The 15654-nt window shown below is 36.4% G+C and overlaps 1 protein-coding gene and 1 long non-coding RNA gene across 13 annotated transcripts; one reads left to right on the top strand and one right to left on the bottom strand.

Annotated features, from left to right (window-relative positions):
• Nucleotides 1-134: 134 nt before the first annotated feature.
• On the bottom strand, nt 135-14156 carry Calpa (calpain A). Of its 9 annotated transcripts, none has more exons than XM_076380217.1 (16): nt 14010-14156; nt 13583-13715; nt 6168-6344; nt 5895-6082; nt 5340-5643; nt 5081-5262; nt 4709-4959; nt 4482-4639; nt 4162-4379; nt 4046-4088; nt 3427-3471; nt 3136-3265; nt 2033-2167; nt 1084-1211; nt 805-1000; nt 135-738 (listed from the first exon to the last, which is right to left on the bottom strand). In XM_076380217.1, the coding sequence occupies exons 1-16, from the start codon at nt 14087-14089 to the stop codon at nt 653-655; spliced, it is 2454 nt and encodes an 817-aa protein (XP_076236332.1). In that variant the 5' UTR covers nt 14090-14156; the 3' UTR covers nt 135-652. The 9 variants fall into 9 exon arrangements, with proteins under 9 accessions (XP_076236332.1, XP_076236336.1, XP_076236338.1 ...); XM_076380221.1 differs by lacking the exons at nt 13583-13715; nt 14010-14156 and adding exons at nt 9903-10037; nt 11743-12100; XM_076380223.1 differs by lacking the exons at nt 13583-13715; nt 14010-14156 and adding exons at nt 9903-10037; nt 11857-12100.
• LOC143180477 (uncharacterized) lies at nt 10611-13808 on the top strand. 4 transcript variants are annotated; one of them, XR_013002135.1, is made up of 4 exons: nt 10611-10746; nt 10827-11336; nt 13072-13147; nt 13247-13808. It is a non-coding gene; the product is annotated as an uncharacterized LOC143180477 (long non-coding RNA). The 4 variants fall into 4 exon arrangements; XR_013002134.1 differs by having other exon boundaries at nt 10618-11336; XR_013002137.1 differs by lacking the exons at nt 10827-11336; nt 13247-13808 and having other exon boundaries at nt 10618-10826; nt 13072-13098.
• Nucleotides 14157-15654: the final 1498 nt, after the last annotated feature.

The following is a 15654-nucleotide window of genomic DNA, read 5'->3' as shown; positions in this document are numbered from 1 at the left end:
AATAAGATATACAATGAAGAAGTTAATTATAACTTCAAAATAATTGGATTCTATTTGATATATAAATGATATTGTAACTTTTTATCATTTTTGTATGGATGTTGTTCAAAATCTACAAGGAATCAGACAGTAGATCATGTTAAAATAAATTATATATATTTTTATTCATGTTCATAGTTTATGTATAAAATTATAGACTATGTTATTTTAAAACTAGTATCATAAATTACTATTTTTTTAACGAAATTAGAATTTAGATGTACAAAGTTATATCAAGGCACATAATATTTAGTACCAATAAAAATGCAACAAATTATTATTATTATTATTATAGATACTATGATTTTATATATACTTTTTCATTGCTAATGTAGATGTGTTTTGTTCTTTCGTTACTTTTGTCATTTTTTAAAATCCACTCAACAGTAAGCTGATGAAAAATGTTTTTCATTTACACTTACATTTAAGATTTACTTTTTATCGTTTTAAGTCAAAATTTTCAAAGTATATACTCAAATATATGTATATTAGAAAAAATCGACACGAAAAGAAATTGAAAATTTTTAAATTTTTCATAGTAGAAGAAATGTTGGCAAATATATGGACGTATTTGTCTGTCCTTATTAGATTTTTAACATGTATCTGCGTTTTATTACGAATACAATGTCTTTTCTATCCACTCCTCCATCGTAAATGTTGCTGTATTAGTCGAATCCGGATCTCGTTCTTTAAAAATTTCTAAAACAATAACGTTACGTTATTTTACGTGATTCAATATCGCTATTTTCTTCATTGTTCATTTACCTATCATCGTTTTTAGTCGCACCGCACACATTATGTAGTCGTCAAAGGTGATCATGCCTTCTTTCGTTCCGTAACGATGGACCAAAATATTTAAAATGTGATTATTCAGTCGATAACCTGCGCTATTTAACGCTTGTCGCAGTTCAAATGCGCTTAAGAGTCCTGATTCGTCTTTGTCATATAACTTAAAGACCGCCTAGAGATTCAATCATTTTTATAGAAATTTAATGTTAAAATTTACACAGATGATTTTACTCTAGTGTATGTATTTTAACATACCCTCCATTTTCTTATGTCATTCCACAAAGACTTGAATTCTTCAAATCCAAGTTTCCCAGAATGATCAACATCTAGCATAGCAACCATGCTACGGCACACATCTTTGCTGAATCCTTGATTATGTGTTTCTGGAATTAAAAATGCATACTTCTGATTGCAATATTAGACCAGTTTTTCATGTTACTGTTTTACATTTATCAAAAATGTCCAGTACTCTGAAATATTAAAAAGTATAAAAATAGGTCTTTCACTGTAGACTGTAATTAATGATGACAACACCACAAATACAAACAAGTATATGGTATATAACGATTTTGCACACACTGCATTTGAGGTATCCTAAATTAATATTTAAGCAGTTTTGTTAATAGTTTCTATGCCTATTATGCCAAGGAGAGTTATGCACAAACTATTCAGTCTCAAATTCATATCATACTTAAGCCTCTAATTCGCAAATGCATTTATAAACTCTACTTCTTAAATCTGGCTATAAAATAGTTCTGAATGTATAGGTATATGTATGTGTTGAAACTGTATCAAAGCTACATACCTTTTCTTCAAGTAATGTTGCTCAGGTATTCACAATACTTATAGAATCAAAATACTGGTAACTTAGATTCTGATTCAAGTAAATTATAACATCCAGTTACGAAGTTATTGCTACTTATAAGGTTTTTAAAGAATGCAGTTGTGAATTACCATTTGTGAGTCAATCATGCATAGAAACTGTTGAGTAATTTGAAAGTAGTATTACAAAGCTACAAAGTGTATTTGATGCCTCAAAATTAAGAAAAAAAATATAGTCATGGAATTTCCTAGTTTTGAGGTGTAGAATGCACCTGTAAATTTTGCAATACTACTTTGGAACACACCTGTAGATCTGTTTTGAATTTTCAATGGCTAGAAAATGATTTGGTAGTTATGAAATAGATACTATGTGATGCCTTACCTACAGTCTTATTGTACTGTTCATTATTACAAACAATGCCGCACAGCAGTGAGATGAGTGTGTCGACAAAGGAACCATCCCCTTGTACGGTTTCAGGGGCATGAGCCTCACTACGACGCGCCGACTGTGGTAGCTCTACCCGTAACATACAGCTAGATGTTAACATTAAATTTTACATATGTACATTCGGGTCTGATTAAGTTAATGTAGTAATGTAAGTTTTCAAATTTTAGGACAATTTTTAATTTCACGTATATTTACACCGACGATTATTAATTTAGTAATATTTTAATCAAATTTCTAATACCTCCAATTGTACCTTGGATTTTTGAGTGTTAATAATTCACTTCATTTACAATCAATTGAAATCAATTGCAAATTATTTTAATCGACTGTTCATTAGTTATGTCGATAAATTATAATTTAATATACGTACATTGAATATAAGTGTTCGCTCGAAGCAGTTGCGTTAATAATGTGTTTTAATTAAACAAATGATATGTCATCTAGGGGGATCAGATTTTTTGAAAATTTCTGCTTCAGGTGATGACCCAAATGTATTTATGTATATAATGTATGAAGTAATATAAAGAAAGAAACACATATGCACGGTTGCTACAGCAAAGATCGTAAAATGCATTGGCTTTCACACAGTGGTTCGTGGTGAGAACAAATTAAACAGAACGGTGCATTAACAAACGTCGAAGACTAGAATGCACAGAATTATTTGCATGTGCATTGTAAAGTGTTGCAAACAATTAATAAGTACGCAAGCATGATTAAAATAAATTGTGCTACTGTCAATAACCATAAACATTATTAAACGAAGAAGCATGAAAATTACGAAAGCTTTCTTTTAATGATAAGCAAACAGCAGAATCAGTATAACAGAAAACAAAATGATACACTTATGTCTACAAAAAAATACGCCTTTCCTTTATTGTACGTGTATAAAGGTATTCTGAAAATACTACTATAGATATACATATTAACCGCAAAAGTAAAATAAAAAAGAATGCCTAATATTTTATTGGCTTCATAAACTAAAATGAAAGTATAAATGCGGTTAATATGAGAAAAAAATGGAACGAAGATAGTCATACCTTTTCGCATTGCAAAATCTAAAATTTCTTTGAGTTCCATCCAATCCACTTCCATATCATCGCCAGCGAGTTTTTTGAAGAATTCTCGAACTTTTTCCTCGTTTCGATCTGGTTCTGGTTCTTCCCGTACCTACAATAATACACACAAATATTGAAATTGCAATAGGGTGTTAAATATCTAGAGTAGCATTACATTTATATAATTATTATTCAATTAATATCGTTCTAAGTTATTTTCGGAGTACAGGATTTAGATATGTTATCAAAATAGTATACGTGCACACTACGTACCTTATCTCCATCTCCATTTTCGTTATCACCTTTAGGGTTAATGACCTAGAAGCCAAGCAGTGTAAAACATGCGAGTTGTTACGATTTACTTTTCAAAGACCCGCGGTCATTGATCAGTTTGACACAGTCGACAAGGACACCTAGTTAGACTAGACACAAAACAAATCTACGAGAACGTGAGTAAACTTTGAAAGCGTTCTGCAAGCTCAGAATATTAGATGCACGTTATCGACGCGTGTAAAGTGTAAATTGGATAAATATTTTCGCTCAGACTGTACAGGATGTTAAAAAAGGCAATTAAAAGACGATAGTGTTGAAGCTGTATAGTTATCTATGTTACAGCAGTGTTTTACTAGTTCTAAATAGTAATTCTGGAAACTTTAACAAACAGTGTTTTAAAAGCTATACTTTAGTGTAGCTAATTTTCGAGCAATCTTCTTTCTCAACAACCTGTACTTTCTATTACCACGTGTTAATGCTGCAAATCAGCAGAATTAATTACCGTGCGCACCGTGCACATTTAAGTTATACAAATGCTACGTGATGAATTCGTATTATATTGAAATCATTATAATTCCTTTGACACACATATAGATAAATAGATGAATATATTTCTTACCCTATCATCAACTTCTCCTACGCCGACTTCTTCGTCATTTTCCCTAAAGAAGCACAGTTTCAATATTAATTTCGATTCTTCACTCAATTTAATCTCAATGCCATGCAATTACTTACTCCATGTTGTTTTTATTTTCGGAGAAGATCCGAAGCAAAAATTCTCCCTCCTCGTTAGGATCAAATGTACTTGGGACGATACAATAGACTCCAGGGGGCAATTTAAAGCGGCAGGTAACTTCTCGCAAATTTATGAACGCTGGTGATCTTGCGACTGATGCATTATATTTGAAAAAGTTAATGTCCAATGGTTTGGGCAGCCGATCAGGATATTCCAACTGTATGCACATTTGAATCGTTACACGTACAACAATATTCATAATGAATTAAATATCCAAAATTAAAATTCTCTCCAATTATATGAATCATAAAACACGTACATGATATATCGCGAATCCAATAGTTAAACACTCTGCCCCCATCCTTTTTTGCGCACGTCTATTCTTCTGCATTAACGCGACAATTACTGTACACTTGTCGTCATCTTCGTCAGGATATTCCAACGTGATTCGATACTGAGGATTGTGCCAGAAAGTTTCTGCGATATGTTAAACGTTATAAATAATTCAAAATAAAAAAAAAAACGTTAAATTAAAATGAGCACTACCTAAGAAATTCCTGCAACCTCCTGCTGTAACGCCTCGTACCCATTCACCTTCGAAAACACTCATTTCCCACCTCTTCTTGCCTGCATTTAGCTCATCCTCGGTCAACGAGTCTGGATTTAAGTTACATATTTCTAGCTGCGTGAAGTATCGCGTGAAATCTTGGAACGACATCCAAAACTCGCCATCCACGTCGAAGGTCAGACCTAACTCTTCTTTCTCGTGATCTGGTATAAACCTCCATTCTGGTGATCTGTAAGTGAAGTCAATTTTTCGTGGAGATATGAGATAATTTGTGATAGGTCTGTACAAGATTTTCCCTTCTTTACATCTCTAATTTCTATGATTTATAAATAATTGATCGACAGACTTACTGGTCGCTCCAGGGACCATTCCACTCCGCTTCGTTACCCCACGGATTCCTAAGCCTAAGTAAAGGTATTCTTCCATATTGATTCGGCGTTTGAATCTCCACGTACTTGACACGAGTAATACTGTATGCATGGCCTCTGATCAGTCCTTGAGGCGTCTCTGCTTCCACTATATTTGGATCAGGCTAAAATAGCAACTTGTTTTAGTTCTTAGTTGTTCCAGCGGACATAGCCATCAACAAGCATCAAACACCAGATTTACCTCTATCGAACAGCCTAGTAGAGAGTTCCTTTCGAAAGCCTTTAGTAAAATACTGAACAGATTCGGGGGGGTTTGGTCCATTTGGTACATTTCTGTTACACCACCCGTGAAGTCTTCCATGGCCTCGCAGGTGGTTCCACCCTTTAATGCCTCGTAAGAGCCATGAAGCTTTGCATAAGCCTTCTCTAGGAGAGCGCTCCAAAACTCGTTGCTCTCCGCTGAATGCAGGTACAATAATTCACCGCGATAAGTCGGTAATCTATCGTCGATCACTACATCTACCCATCTACCATACTGCCAGAACCTGTTTCACAGATGAATGGAGAGAATGTACATTCAATTTCATTTTATATAAACAATATTGTTAGATCCTTCTAGGGTCTAGCCCTAGCTCTAAGATCATAATAGATTCTCATAATAATAATTCTGAGTTATGAAATAAGAAGTCTCGTTACTTCTGAAGTGGATTTCATGGTTGAAATTTAAAGGAAGGTATACTGTTACTAAAAAGCAGGAGGAAGTTCTAGATTGGTGTTCGATCAGTCGTTAAGATACCTGAAGTGGAAGATACCGGCGTAATTTTCGTCGAAACTTTGGTCTTCCGGCACTACTTGGAAGAATAAATTTTCATCCATGGTGAGATTCGCGACGGCCGCGAGCAGCCAGCAATCTCCTAATTCACCCTGTTGAACATCGAATCTGGAGAAACCTTCCACAAATAGTTGGGGATTGTCCGCAATTTCCTGTAGATACGTCAGATATAGTCTCATTACCAACGATAAAAGGACCACTTAGGCGATTTTTCTACGAAGCACTTAAATTTCTTACCATGGGACGCCTCCATTCTACATATCGGTCAGGTCGCTTCGAAAAATATAAGGACGAGTCTTCTGCTGGAAATTCGGGGTCCTCGAACAGCGTGCCCGACGCCAAACATTGTCGCCTAAGTGTGTTGAAGTCCTGAACCGCTCCTCGTGGTCTGAAGCCTGACCCCTTCTCTCCTAACTAAAAAAGTTAATTACTTTTTTAAAGCGTTTACTCACAGAGATCGTTATTTTTCCTGGAATATAGTGTTGTAGTTGGATCGTTAAGCGATCAAATGATGAAAGTTTAAACATTCTATCATGTGCTTTTACAAATTATTTTAAAATCGTTTTTGCACAATTTTTTCAATGAGTTTAGTTGCTGTAAAATACGCGATAAAACAAAGTAGAATTTTTCATTCCCAGACATTAAGAAATGGAGCTACATAGCACTGAATGTGGCCTACGTTATAGCAGGATTTCCCAATAAAATTTTTCGTTGTTTTTATAGGCTTGTCCTGATATGTTCTCCTGTCTACGTTATCCACTAGTGAACTGTATATATGTTGTTTGATCATTTCAATGTGCAGTCGAATCAGAGTTCAAATTGAGTGTTCTTATCATAGAATCACGTCGAAACCAATCATTTATCCCTGAATCGCGAAAAAATTGTTGACGTTTTTGAGCGTTCGAATGGGTTCACTATAATAGGCAAACTGAATACATTCTAGATGCATTCCGGATACAAACTGATTTTGCAGCAAGGTTTTTGATTAAACTTATCTTCTGCGGTCCTATGTTATAACCGGATGGAGAGAAACCGCATTTAATTTTAAATTACGATACTAAATAGTTTAATATACCTATCATTTTATATCGGTATCTTTTATGATAGTTGACAACGCCATTTATGGTATAAGTTGTAAATCATTATTTATTGAAAATAATTCAAACTTAAAATAATTAGAATTTGACGAAGTTCTGATATAAATGATATATATTTCCCACAATCATTGATATTTATACATAATATATTTTTTTTGTGAAATTTGTTCACTCAAAGCTTAAGTACATAGCATGTAACATACTACTTGTAGTATTAAAAATCTCGTCTTGATCAAACAGACTTATCGCAAGTATTGAATTACTATGAGATTGTGTCTGTTAAGTAAACTGACTGTTTGAATAGTCAATAGTTACGAAGAAAGCGAGCAGTATTTCTTTTAAATTGGTTAAAATGATGGATGATTGTGCAAACTTTCGAATTTTCAAATATTCAAATTTTCAAATTTTCAAACTTTCGAATTTTCAAATTTTCAAATTTTCAAATTTTCAAACTTTCGAATTTTCAAATTTTCAAATTTTCAAATTTTCAAACTTTCAAATATTCAAACTTTGAAATTCAGGATTTTACTCATGTAATTGTGCTATAATAAATAATTACAACCCGATAGGAGTGCAGTCATAGATAAAATATATCATTTTCTTACATAAACGTAGATAGTGATTATTCCCCAATTGTTTCAAAAGGTCGTGCAGACAAAGTTTATCAACAAGGTGCACATTCTTATCTTGACCGCCTACTTCAACGTACGTGCGATGAATGAGCTGCGTACACATGACGCATGACAGGAGTATTTTGTTTAATCATAATTCCCGCATAAACCCCACATGAGGTGGCGAATGCGTACTCATTGACCGCGATGTCGCAATTCGACTGAACGTGAACGTTTCTATCATCACTCTCCTCAAACTATGATCGTTTTTATTGTTATTTTACGCATATGTAGCTATAAGGCAAATCAACATATGTAATTGACGTTTTGTCTCACAACTACAGACATCGCTAACTGAAGTTTGCACCATGAACCCAATCATGATACATTTCGAAGATATACGATAACGATACTATAAATATGAAAGTTCAAATTTTATATTTAGACGTTAATATTACGTCAACTTCGGTTAATTGGATAATGACTTTCAGTATTGCGTCTCTTTTCCACATTGTGCACTGCTGTAGTAATTGTATCCTTGACAAACAATGGTTATTTAAACAAAAATTCATTTAAGTAATTGTTACCTATGGTTACTCAATGTGATATGTACATGGGCAAGAATATAGCCTTGGTCAGTAAATTAACTTTATTCTGACTATAGCGTTACAAGCACATGGTTTCAAGTTAAAGGATGCAATTAAGGATTAGCAATGTGATACGTTGTTAGTAGACGTGAGAATTATTTAATACTATACACTCGACTAAAGAAATTTCCATTTCATAAGATCGTCTTCATCTTTCTACTATTATTCAAAAACCCGCTAAAGTTAAACAATTATTGTTAGAGTTAAAATCATGTAATGAAACTGTATAAGATCATCTCGATCTAACGATAAGATCAGTGACTCATTCAAAAAATTTCAAACGCGAAATTTCCCCAGAATAGTTCATAAAACAGTTAAAAAAACACTATTTTATGAATTGTTTACACAACAAAAAAAATCTAGATCTCAAATTTCACGATGATACGAAGCGATATTAATAATCCTCGACATTTAGTCGTTTCCATCAGGTCTGATTGTGAGATCATCGGTCAGCTACGCCTGCCTTTCGAAACATTCCGTATGACGCTTATCGATCCGAGATCAGATCGCTATCCTCCAGTGAGGTCCTAAAGGAATTCCTAAATAGACTTCCCCAGGAGGAAGACGATCCTCTCAACCATCATGATACATCAATAACAATGTTAATCCAGTTAGAATCGAAACATAGTCGGGGGTCGTTACTTCAGGGACGCGTACCACTTTAATGTTGAAAAGCGACGGTAGGAATCGCTTGACTTCGACGACCGTCTTAACAAAGACGTCGTCGAGCGGGTTCCCATCGCCGTAGCTCATCTTCCTCGTCGACTACGCCCTCACTAGTCTCTAATCGCGATCACCACTGATCACTATTCTCCCAGTTAGATACGGAAGATCGATAGAACGCGATGGAAACGATTTTCTCGGCCCACGTTTTGGACGGGTGGCCCGTGTCACGTGTCACTCACGCAGGAACCGTGTTTCAATCGTGATCTATCAGAATCGAAGAAATCTTGATCCCCTGAGCCAACCGAACACGCGATTTCACGCGTGCAGAAGTAGAACCGTTACGTTGACAAGTCTCGAGCCACGAACTGAGCTCATTCTCTTGTTACCCTCACCCATGTTTCGTCACGCGGCACGGCCAAACGCGCCATAATGCACACGACCGTTTCTACGAGACTTTTCATCCTGGCGAATGCCAGCAACTGTGTAATACCAGTGCGAACCAATGGGATTGGGCACTCAGGTACGCGACAGCTTAACGTAATTTCGCAGTTTCGCGATTGGGATTCGACGCATGCACGTGAACCGCCGGCATAAACAGCTATAGTTAACAAGTTGCATTCGGCTAGATTCGGTAGCCTTCGGCCACCTTCGATCACATTTCGTTTCGTCTGTTATTCCACAGACGCAGTGTGAGCGCAGCTTAATATAACAAAGCTTGCGCCATCTGCGAGCCTTCGACGAGTTCGACGAGTTCATCTCTAATCGCGGGATGTTTCAAATTCGAGGTACGTCCCTGCGATATACGCTCCAATTATTCATTGCATAACCGATACGGCGTTCGCTCGCCAATTGCTTTGCATTGTATTCGAGCGAAACTCGCGCGTGTTTGCAATACTTTTTCGCGATTCACGACACGTAGAATTGTGTACAGCGTGCTGCTGGTATACTCACTTCCACCTTCTTCGTTTCCTGTCGTACAAATTCTGGCTCGACCACCTCCGGTTTCCATCCATACGAGAAGTGGTTCATTTTGCACTAGCTACGCCCTGACCGACGTCTATCCGGGATTTCGAGCTCTCGTTACTCCTGAAACGCTCCCTGTTAGAGTCTCGAAGGATGTACGCGGAAATGGTAGCGATTGTCTTGCGCTGAATCGTTTTACGCCATTAAGTTCGTCTTTCACTGATAAGGGGCTCTAATACTCTAATCTAACGATACGAGTTCCTCGAATTTGGGTCTCTATGAATGTTTAACGTCTGTCTGTAATTTTATCGCGGGGAATAACAACCTGTCAGCTGCGGTTCCGGTGGCCGTGTCTATTGGTTGTGCTAACACTTAATATACTAAACGGATTATTGAAAAGTGCATGTTTCCAATCAGGTTCAAGGATTTAACGTGAGCCAGACAGGAAGGAGATTTCTCGACCTTAAACTACGTCACGAGTTGAACTTATCACGTTGCACTATTCGCTACGACGTCGAACAGTCGTCACACTTCGTTGACGCGGTTGATAGGTGACTAACAAGGATACAAGAGCGTTATACCTTAATATCTGCGCGTACAGACGCTATATAGTGCGGCTTTCTATGTATATGTACATATATACATATGTTTTTATGGCAGTTTCGTAACGCCTTTAGTCACTGTTGGTACACCCAATCTTTATTGAGTATCAGAGATTCGCGTTGTCACTGGTACAGTTTGGAAGGCTTTAAATTTTGTTCGCTGTGTTCTACTGTAATATTTTCGTCTTTACAAGTATAGGAAATGTGAAATATATGTACATAAATGCAGTGTCAGTTGACAGTCTTGGTAGTAGTAATGATCATATTTGTGCTAGGAAATTTTGGAGTAAATTTTTAAACTCAATTTCAGGTACAGATAAACAAATTTTTCTAATCTGAAAGATTATTTTCATAAGCTTGAAGTTATTTCATGTTTAAACCACCGTGCGAGAACCATGTGTTAGCGTCACATCGTTAGGAAAATAAATCTGGGTAGAATGAGAAACAGGTTTCAGGCCGAAAAATCTTGGTTGACTCATCGCATGTTTTTTCTCATTGAAATCGTATGAAAAGTGTTTTGTTGGATTCTAGAAATTTTATTTATTCAATTTTGCGTAGGATTCGTTGATATTTAACAGTTTTTTATTTTTTTTTAGCAAGCAAGTTATTAAGGTTAAACGTTTTAAGCTTGAGTGGGAATTTCAGCATATTTAGCAATTCATGTACGTTATCATGTTTGCAATGAGACTTAAAGCCATTAATGGAGATCAGCGAAAGTAGGCCTTGACGATACGTCAAGGACCGTTTTCGGACATCGACCCTCAAACTTGCTCTGCTGTATCGCTGCCTTGACGTTGGCCTAGATATCTGTTATGAAATTGTAGGTAGATATACGAAATTCCAGGGTTTTAATCCCACTGCTTAAAATAATTAGAGATAATATAATCTGGAGGGTTCTTTAGATATATTATATAGGAGCTATTAATTAATATACCTAAAGAGTTTCATAATTTACTACAAATTATGACTGTTTCATACCACATATTTTTATTTCCAATTTTTCTATAATATTTCCAATTATTTTAAACGTAATCTACCACAAAAACCAATTTTAATTATTCGTTTGAATTATCCCCATCTGTTATAATAGTTACCCCACAACGATAAAATTGTTGTAACATATGATAACATCGATAGGGAGAGTCAGTATCGATCATGAGGCGCACCCCCAAGTTGCGTCAGCTGCGACACGATGTTAAGGTCACTGTGACGAGTAAAATTCTTACCCCGTGTATCCACGTTGCCCTAATTACCCAATTAACAGAATCTAATGCGTCCACGGATATGCAGCTCCCATAATCCAACAGTTTCCTCACACGCTATTATCAAACTTTTCTTACAAAATTTATCAGTGGCTTCACAGTAGATTAGAACAATAGGGTAACAGTTGCTGAATAAAATTGATGAGAAATTCTTGAAAAACTGATCTCCTGTTGTGTAAAAAATTCATACACGACACAAGGAACTCTTCGCGGTCGCGTGGCACCGTGCTCGAAGCTGGAAAGCACACGATACACTGACCAATATTTCTCAAGAGATGAATGTTTCATGCAAAAGCATCCTCCACGTACGATTGCCGAATGGCGTCGGCGTCGGCGTCTCGACTTTAACGATATAGCGTGAGGAAACATATACGGGCACGTATATGTATGCTGAATGTTATACATTCTCCTAACCATCTCCCCTTCTCTTCTATTAATGGTAGAATTTTGGAACTGGAGACAGCTCCGATACTTGGAATCTAGAGGGCAGCGGTGATAGCGCTATTTTTAAATTTTTAAAGCGAACCGCGGTTCTTGGTATGTCTTGTTTGCACGCATCTTTCCCTCGTGGGAAATAAATATTTTCAGGGTGAAATATAGTTGTATCATTTTATAAAGAATGTATTATTGGTAGAAGCTTTGAATTTTTTATTGAGACAAACTGCAGCAAAGAATTGTTATCGTATATCTAAAGCAAGGATAATGAATATTTGAAAATTTAGAAACAATTCAAGTGTTCACAAAAATATATCTGTTGTTTCACTTTTACATTCTGAAAAGCGTTTTGCAAAGTTCTTAAAAATATCAACTGAGAAGTAACGATTTAGTATATTACTTCAGTATATGTTCAGTACTGTTGGTAGCAGAAGATGGATCGAATGAATATGCATTGAAAATAATTACTCCAACTGTATTTCATCACTCCATTTTATCTACTAAATTCATGCGCGAAGACGCTCTGGGAATATCTGTCTGCCAGGGAAGACAGATGCATTGTTTCGTAATAGCGTTTGCTGTAGATTAATGTCTTGCAGTTCATTTTCAAAATGCAAGATGGATACATTTACTCGTGTTATCTTTAATAGCTTAATGCACTAGCTATTTTAGAACAGTGCTATAATTAAATTTTATTATCTTAGAAATTTTAATTCATGTGATCGTTATAAGTTCAAGCTATCAACTATTTTAAAATAGCGTTACAAACATTTAAATATGTCTAAATATCTTCAAACATCGCATATGAATTCATAGTTAATACAGAATTTATACGATACTTATTACTATGGTTTACAGCAACTAAATGATTCAACTCTCCGTAAAGCAGGAAAACCATTTTCGCAATGGGAAAGTTAATAAATATGGTTAACAGGTAACGTTAATGTCATCCGCGTGTGGCAGAGACAGTAAAACTGGGTAACAACCTTGGCAGTAGGCGTACCTAAAAATATGATTTCGTTGTACTTTATAGCATCCACGCGAGGGGTTCGTTTCACGTTAGAGCTGAGTTTGGCAGGGTTCCAAAAGGAGCTTGGAAAAATTTCCCCCCTGCTGACGTTACCCGACCATCGCTGAGCGACTCGATTTCATTCCGCTCCATGGCGAGTTCGTTTCGATGGCGGTGCATCGCCGGGTGGAATGTCCTCGAGTAAATGGGCCGTAAAAGGTCGTTAAAGGAACGTATAGAAAAAAAGAAGGGCAACGGGAAGAGAAAAGAAGATTCGTTGGTGAACCGCCAGAAGCTTTCGCGCGGATCGTTTAAGAATCGCTCAGGCTTAATGCTAATGATAATTGTTAAGAAACGGACCTGGAATACGGTGTTCGCTGGATGATGGATATCACCTGAACCAGAAAGCCCTCCTCTGAGCAACCGTGAAAGAAGATTGTAGCGACCGCGAGTGGACCATGTGTCCTCTGGGGGCTTGAACAGGGTAGGATTCCTATGAATAGATTATCTTTTTAGAAGACGTACACTCGTGAGTTTCTCTGTCGAGAGTTACTTATCGTATATTAAAATAAAATAAAAAACTGGGGGTAATAAATAGAAGAGTCTAAAAAATAATTTATTATAGTTTCTGTAATACCTAGTTGAGTGTTTATTGAAGACTCTGACAGAAGTTTCTGATCAACTTTACAGCGTGTAGTGTTTAATTTTAATCGTTCAAAATATTCGACGATGACATAATGTTGCAATGTATGTCAGACGAGAGAAGTTAACACATTCGACAGCTTACCCTCTTAAGAATTTATAGGTTTTTGGTTGGTCGGTACCGTCGGCGACAACTTTCACGTAGTAGTAAGAGTAATTCGACATCTCCCTAATAAAGATGCTTTGGTAAATATAGCCGCGAGCGTACGAGACACTACTGTTAGCCGCGAGATTCTCGAAAGGGCGGCACAAACGCACTGTTCGTCGAAAACTACACTCGAATTGTCGTCCGTACCCCTTCTTCGTTCCATCGGTCTTCGCTTGTCTGTTTTGGCGGAATGTTACCTCGCTTATGCTTGCCGCCTGCATTTTCCGACGTCTGCACGTGGAGCGTTGACATTTTTATCGATCGACAGGTTTTTCGTGAATGACAAGATGACTTCCATCGATACCTGAAACTTGTGATAAATTTCGAATTTCAAACGAATTTAATTTTGAGCTCTCTTCGATGGTGAATTATGGTAATTTTTCGACTACTTGAAAGTGATATGTGACGTGAGAAAAAATGTTCAGTGGCATGCAGCTTCGAAAGTAACAAGGAAATTTTGGCACGTGTTGGTATTACAGTTTCAATTAGCTTCTGAGGTCTTAACTGTCGCTCGTCTACTTTCAACATGCAAATTGTACTGACATGTTCAATATTTCTGTGTAACGCGTGACTAAGTTTCTCTTGGTAATTTATTTATTCAGTCGCTACATAAAATGGTAACTACATTATAGTAAGGGTACTATTTCTGTCAAAATTAAATTTTCATAGATATCAGTGTTCCTCATTAAAAAACATTAAGAACAATTCTTCTGCTATGCATGACATAGCAAAATATTATTTAACCAAAAAGACTTGCTACATCTCCGCTCAAACGAATCTATGGCTTGATAGAAACCACTAATACTATACACATTATATAACGTTCAAGTTAACTTGTTTTTGCTATTTCTGCATTATCCAATTAACGAGTAATCGAAAAACTAGCGGTTTTATGTCTCGTGAGTCTTGTAATTCATATGATCGTTTCATCAAATTGAACATCATCTCGCGATTCCTCTTTGGTATCTCCCCAAGGACACTCGAAATCATCTAGGAACGATAAATAAAAGTAGACAGTAGTTTTCCACAAACATGTCTTTATTACGTTTCACGTACAGATATATGGTGGTTGACTTTCATACGCTGCGCGTACGGTAAAGTACGTCGTCATTGTAAGAAAAATAAAAAAGGGCCTGTGCTCTTTTCGTTTCGTCGCGAGTGATTTCGTTTCTGGCCGTTTCCGCGATAGAGATTCGCGTGCAACGAGATCTCGATGTTAGAAACGGACACTTATTCCACCGTTCATCGTTCTCTCAAAGTTAACAACAAGTCAACGAGGTAGGCGAGGATACCCTAATTAATTCTCATGCATCAACATTCAGGTAGTTTCTCCACGGCAAGAACGATGACACAAAAACGAGCATCTCAGTGCAATTCGAAATTCGATCCTCATCCCTGCCGCATATAATTGCAATCGTTGTCCGTTACTATGTTATAACATATCGAGGATTATTACCCAGCCTTTTTCTAGAATTTTGTGATAGGTATAGTATAATATATGTATATATAAAGGTTCATAGGTATGTGTAGAAAGAACGCCGCCTGCATGTCATTTTTACCTTTACCTTCTCTTCGGTGTAAA

This window comes from Calliopsis andreniformis, chromosome 6 (assembly GCF_051401765.1).
Source record: "Calliopsis andreniformis isolate RMS-2024a chromosome 6, iyCalAndr_principal, whole genome shotgun sequence".
Taxonomy (NCBI): domain Eukaryota; kingdom Metazoa; phylum Arthropoda; class Insecta; order Hymenoptera; family Andrenidae; genus Calliopsis; species Calliopsis andreniformis.
Note: the sequence above shows the minus strand (reverse complement) of the source record. Positions and strands in the feature narration are given on the sequence as shown.

What these genes read in the sequence shown, in the direction of transcription:
- Calpa (XM_076380217.1), bottom strand. Translation starts at nt 14,089, where the DNA reads ATGTCGAATTACTCTTACTACTACGTGAAAGTTGTCGCCGACGGTACC. An exon ending in TACTAGGCTGTTCGATAGAG is followed by an intron (nt 5,263 to 5,339) that starts GTAAATCTGGTG and finishes TTGCTATTTTAG; the next exon opens with CCTGATCCAAATATAGTGGA. An exon ending in ACAGTACAATAAGACTGTAG is followed by an intron (nt 1,212 to 2,032) that starts GTAAGGCATCAC and finishes TTTTAATTCCAG; the next exon opens with AAACACATAATCAAGGATTC.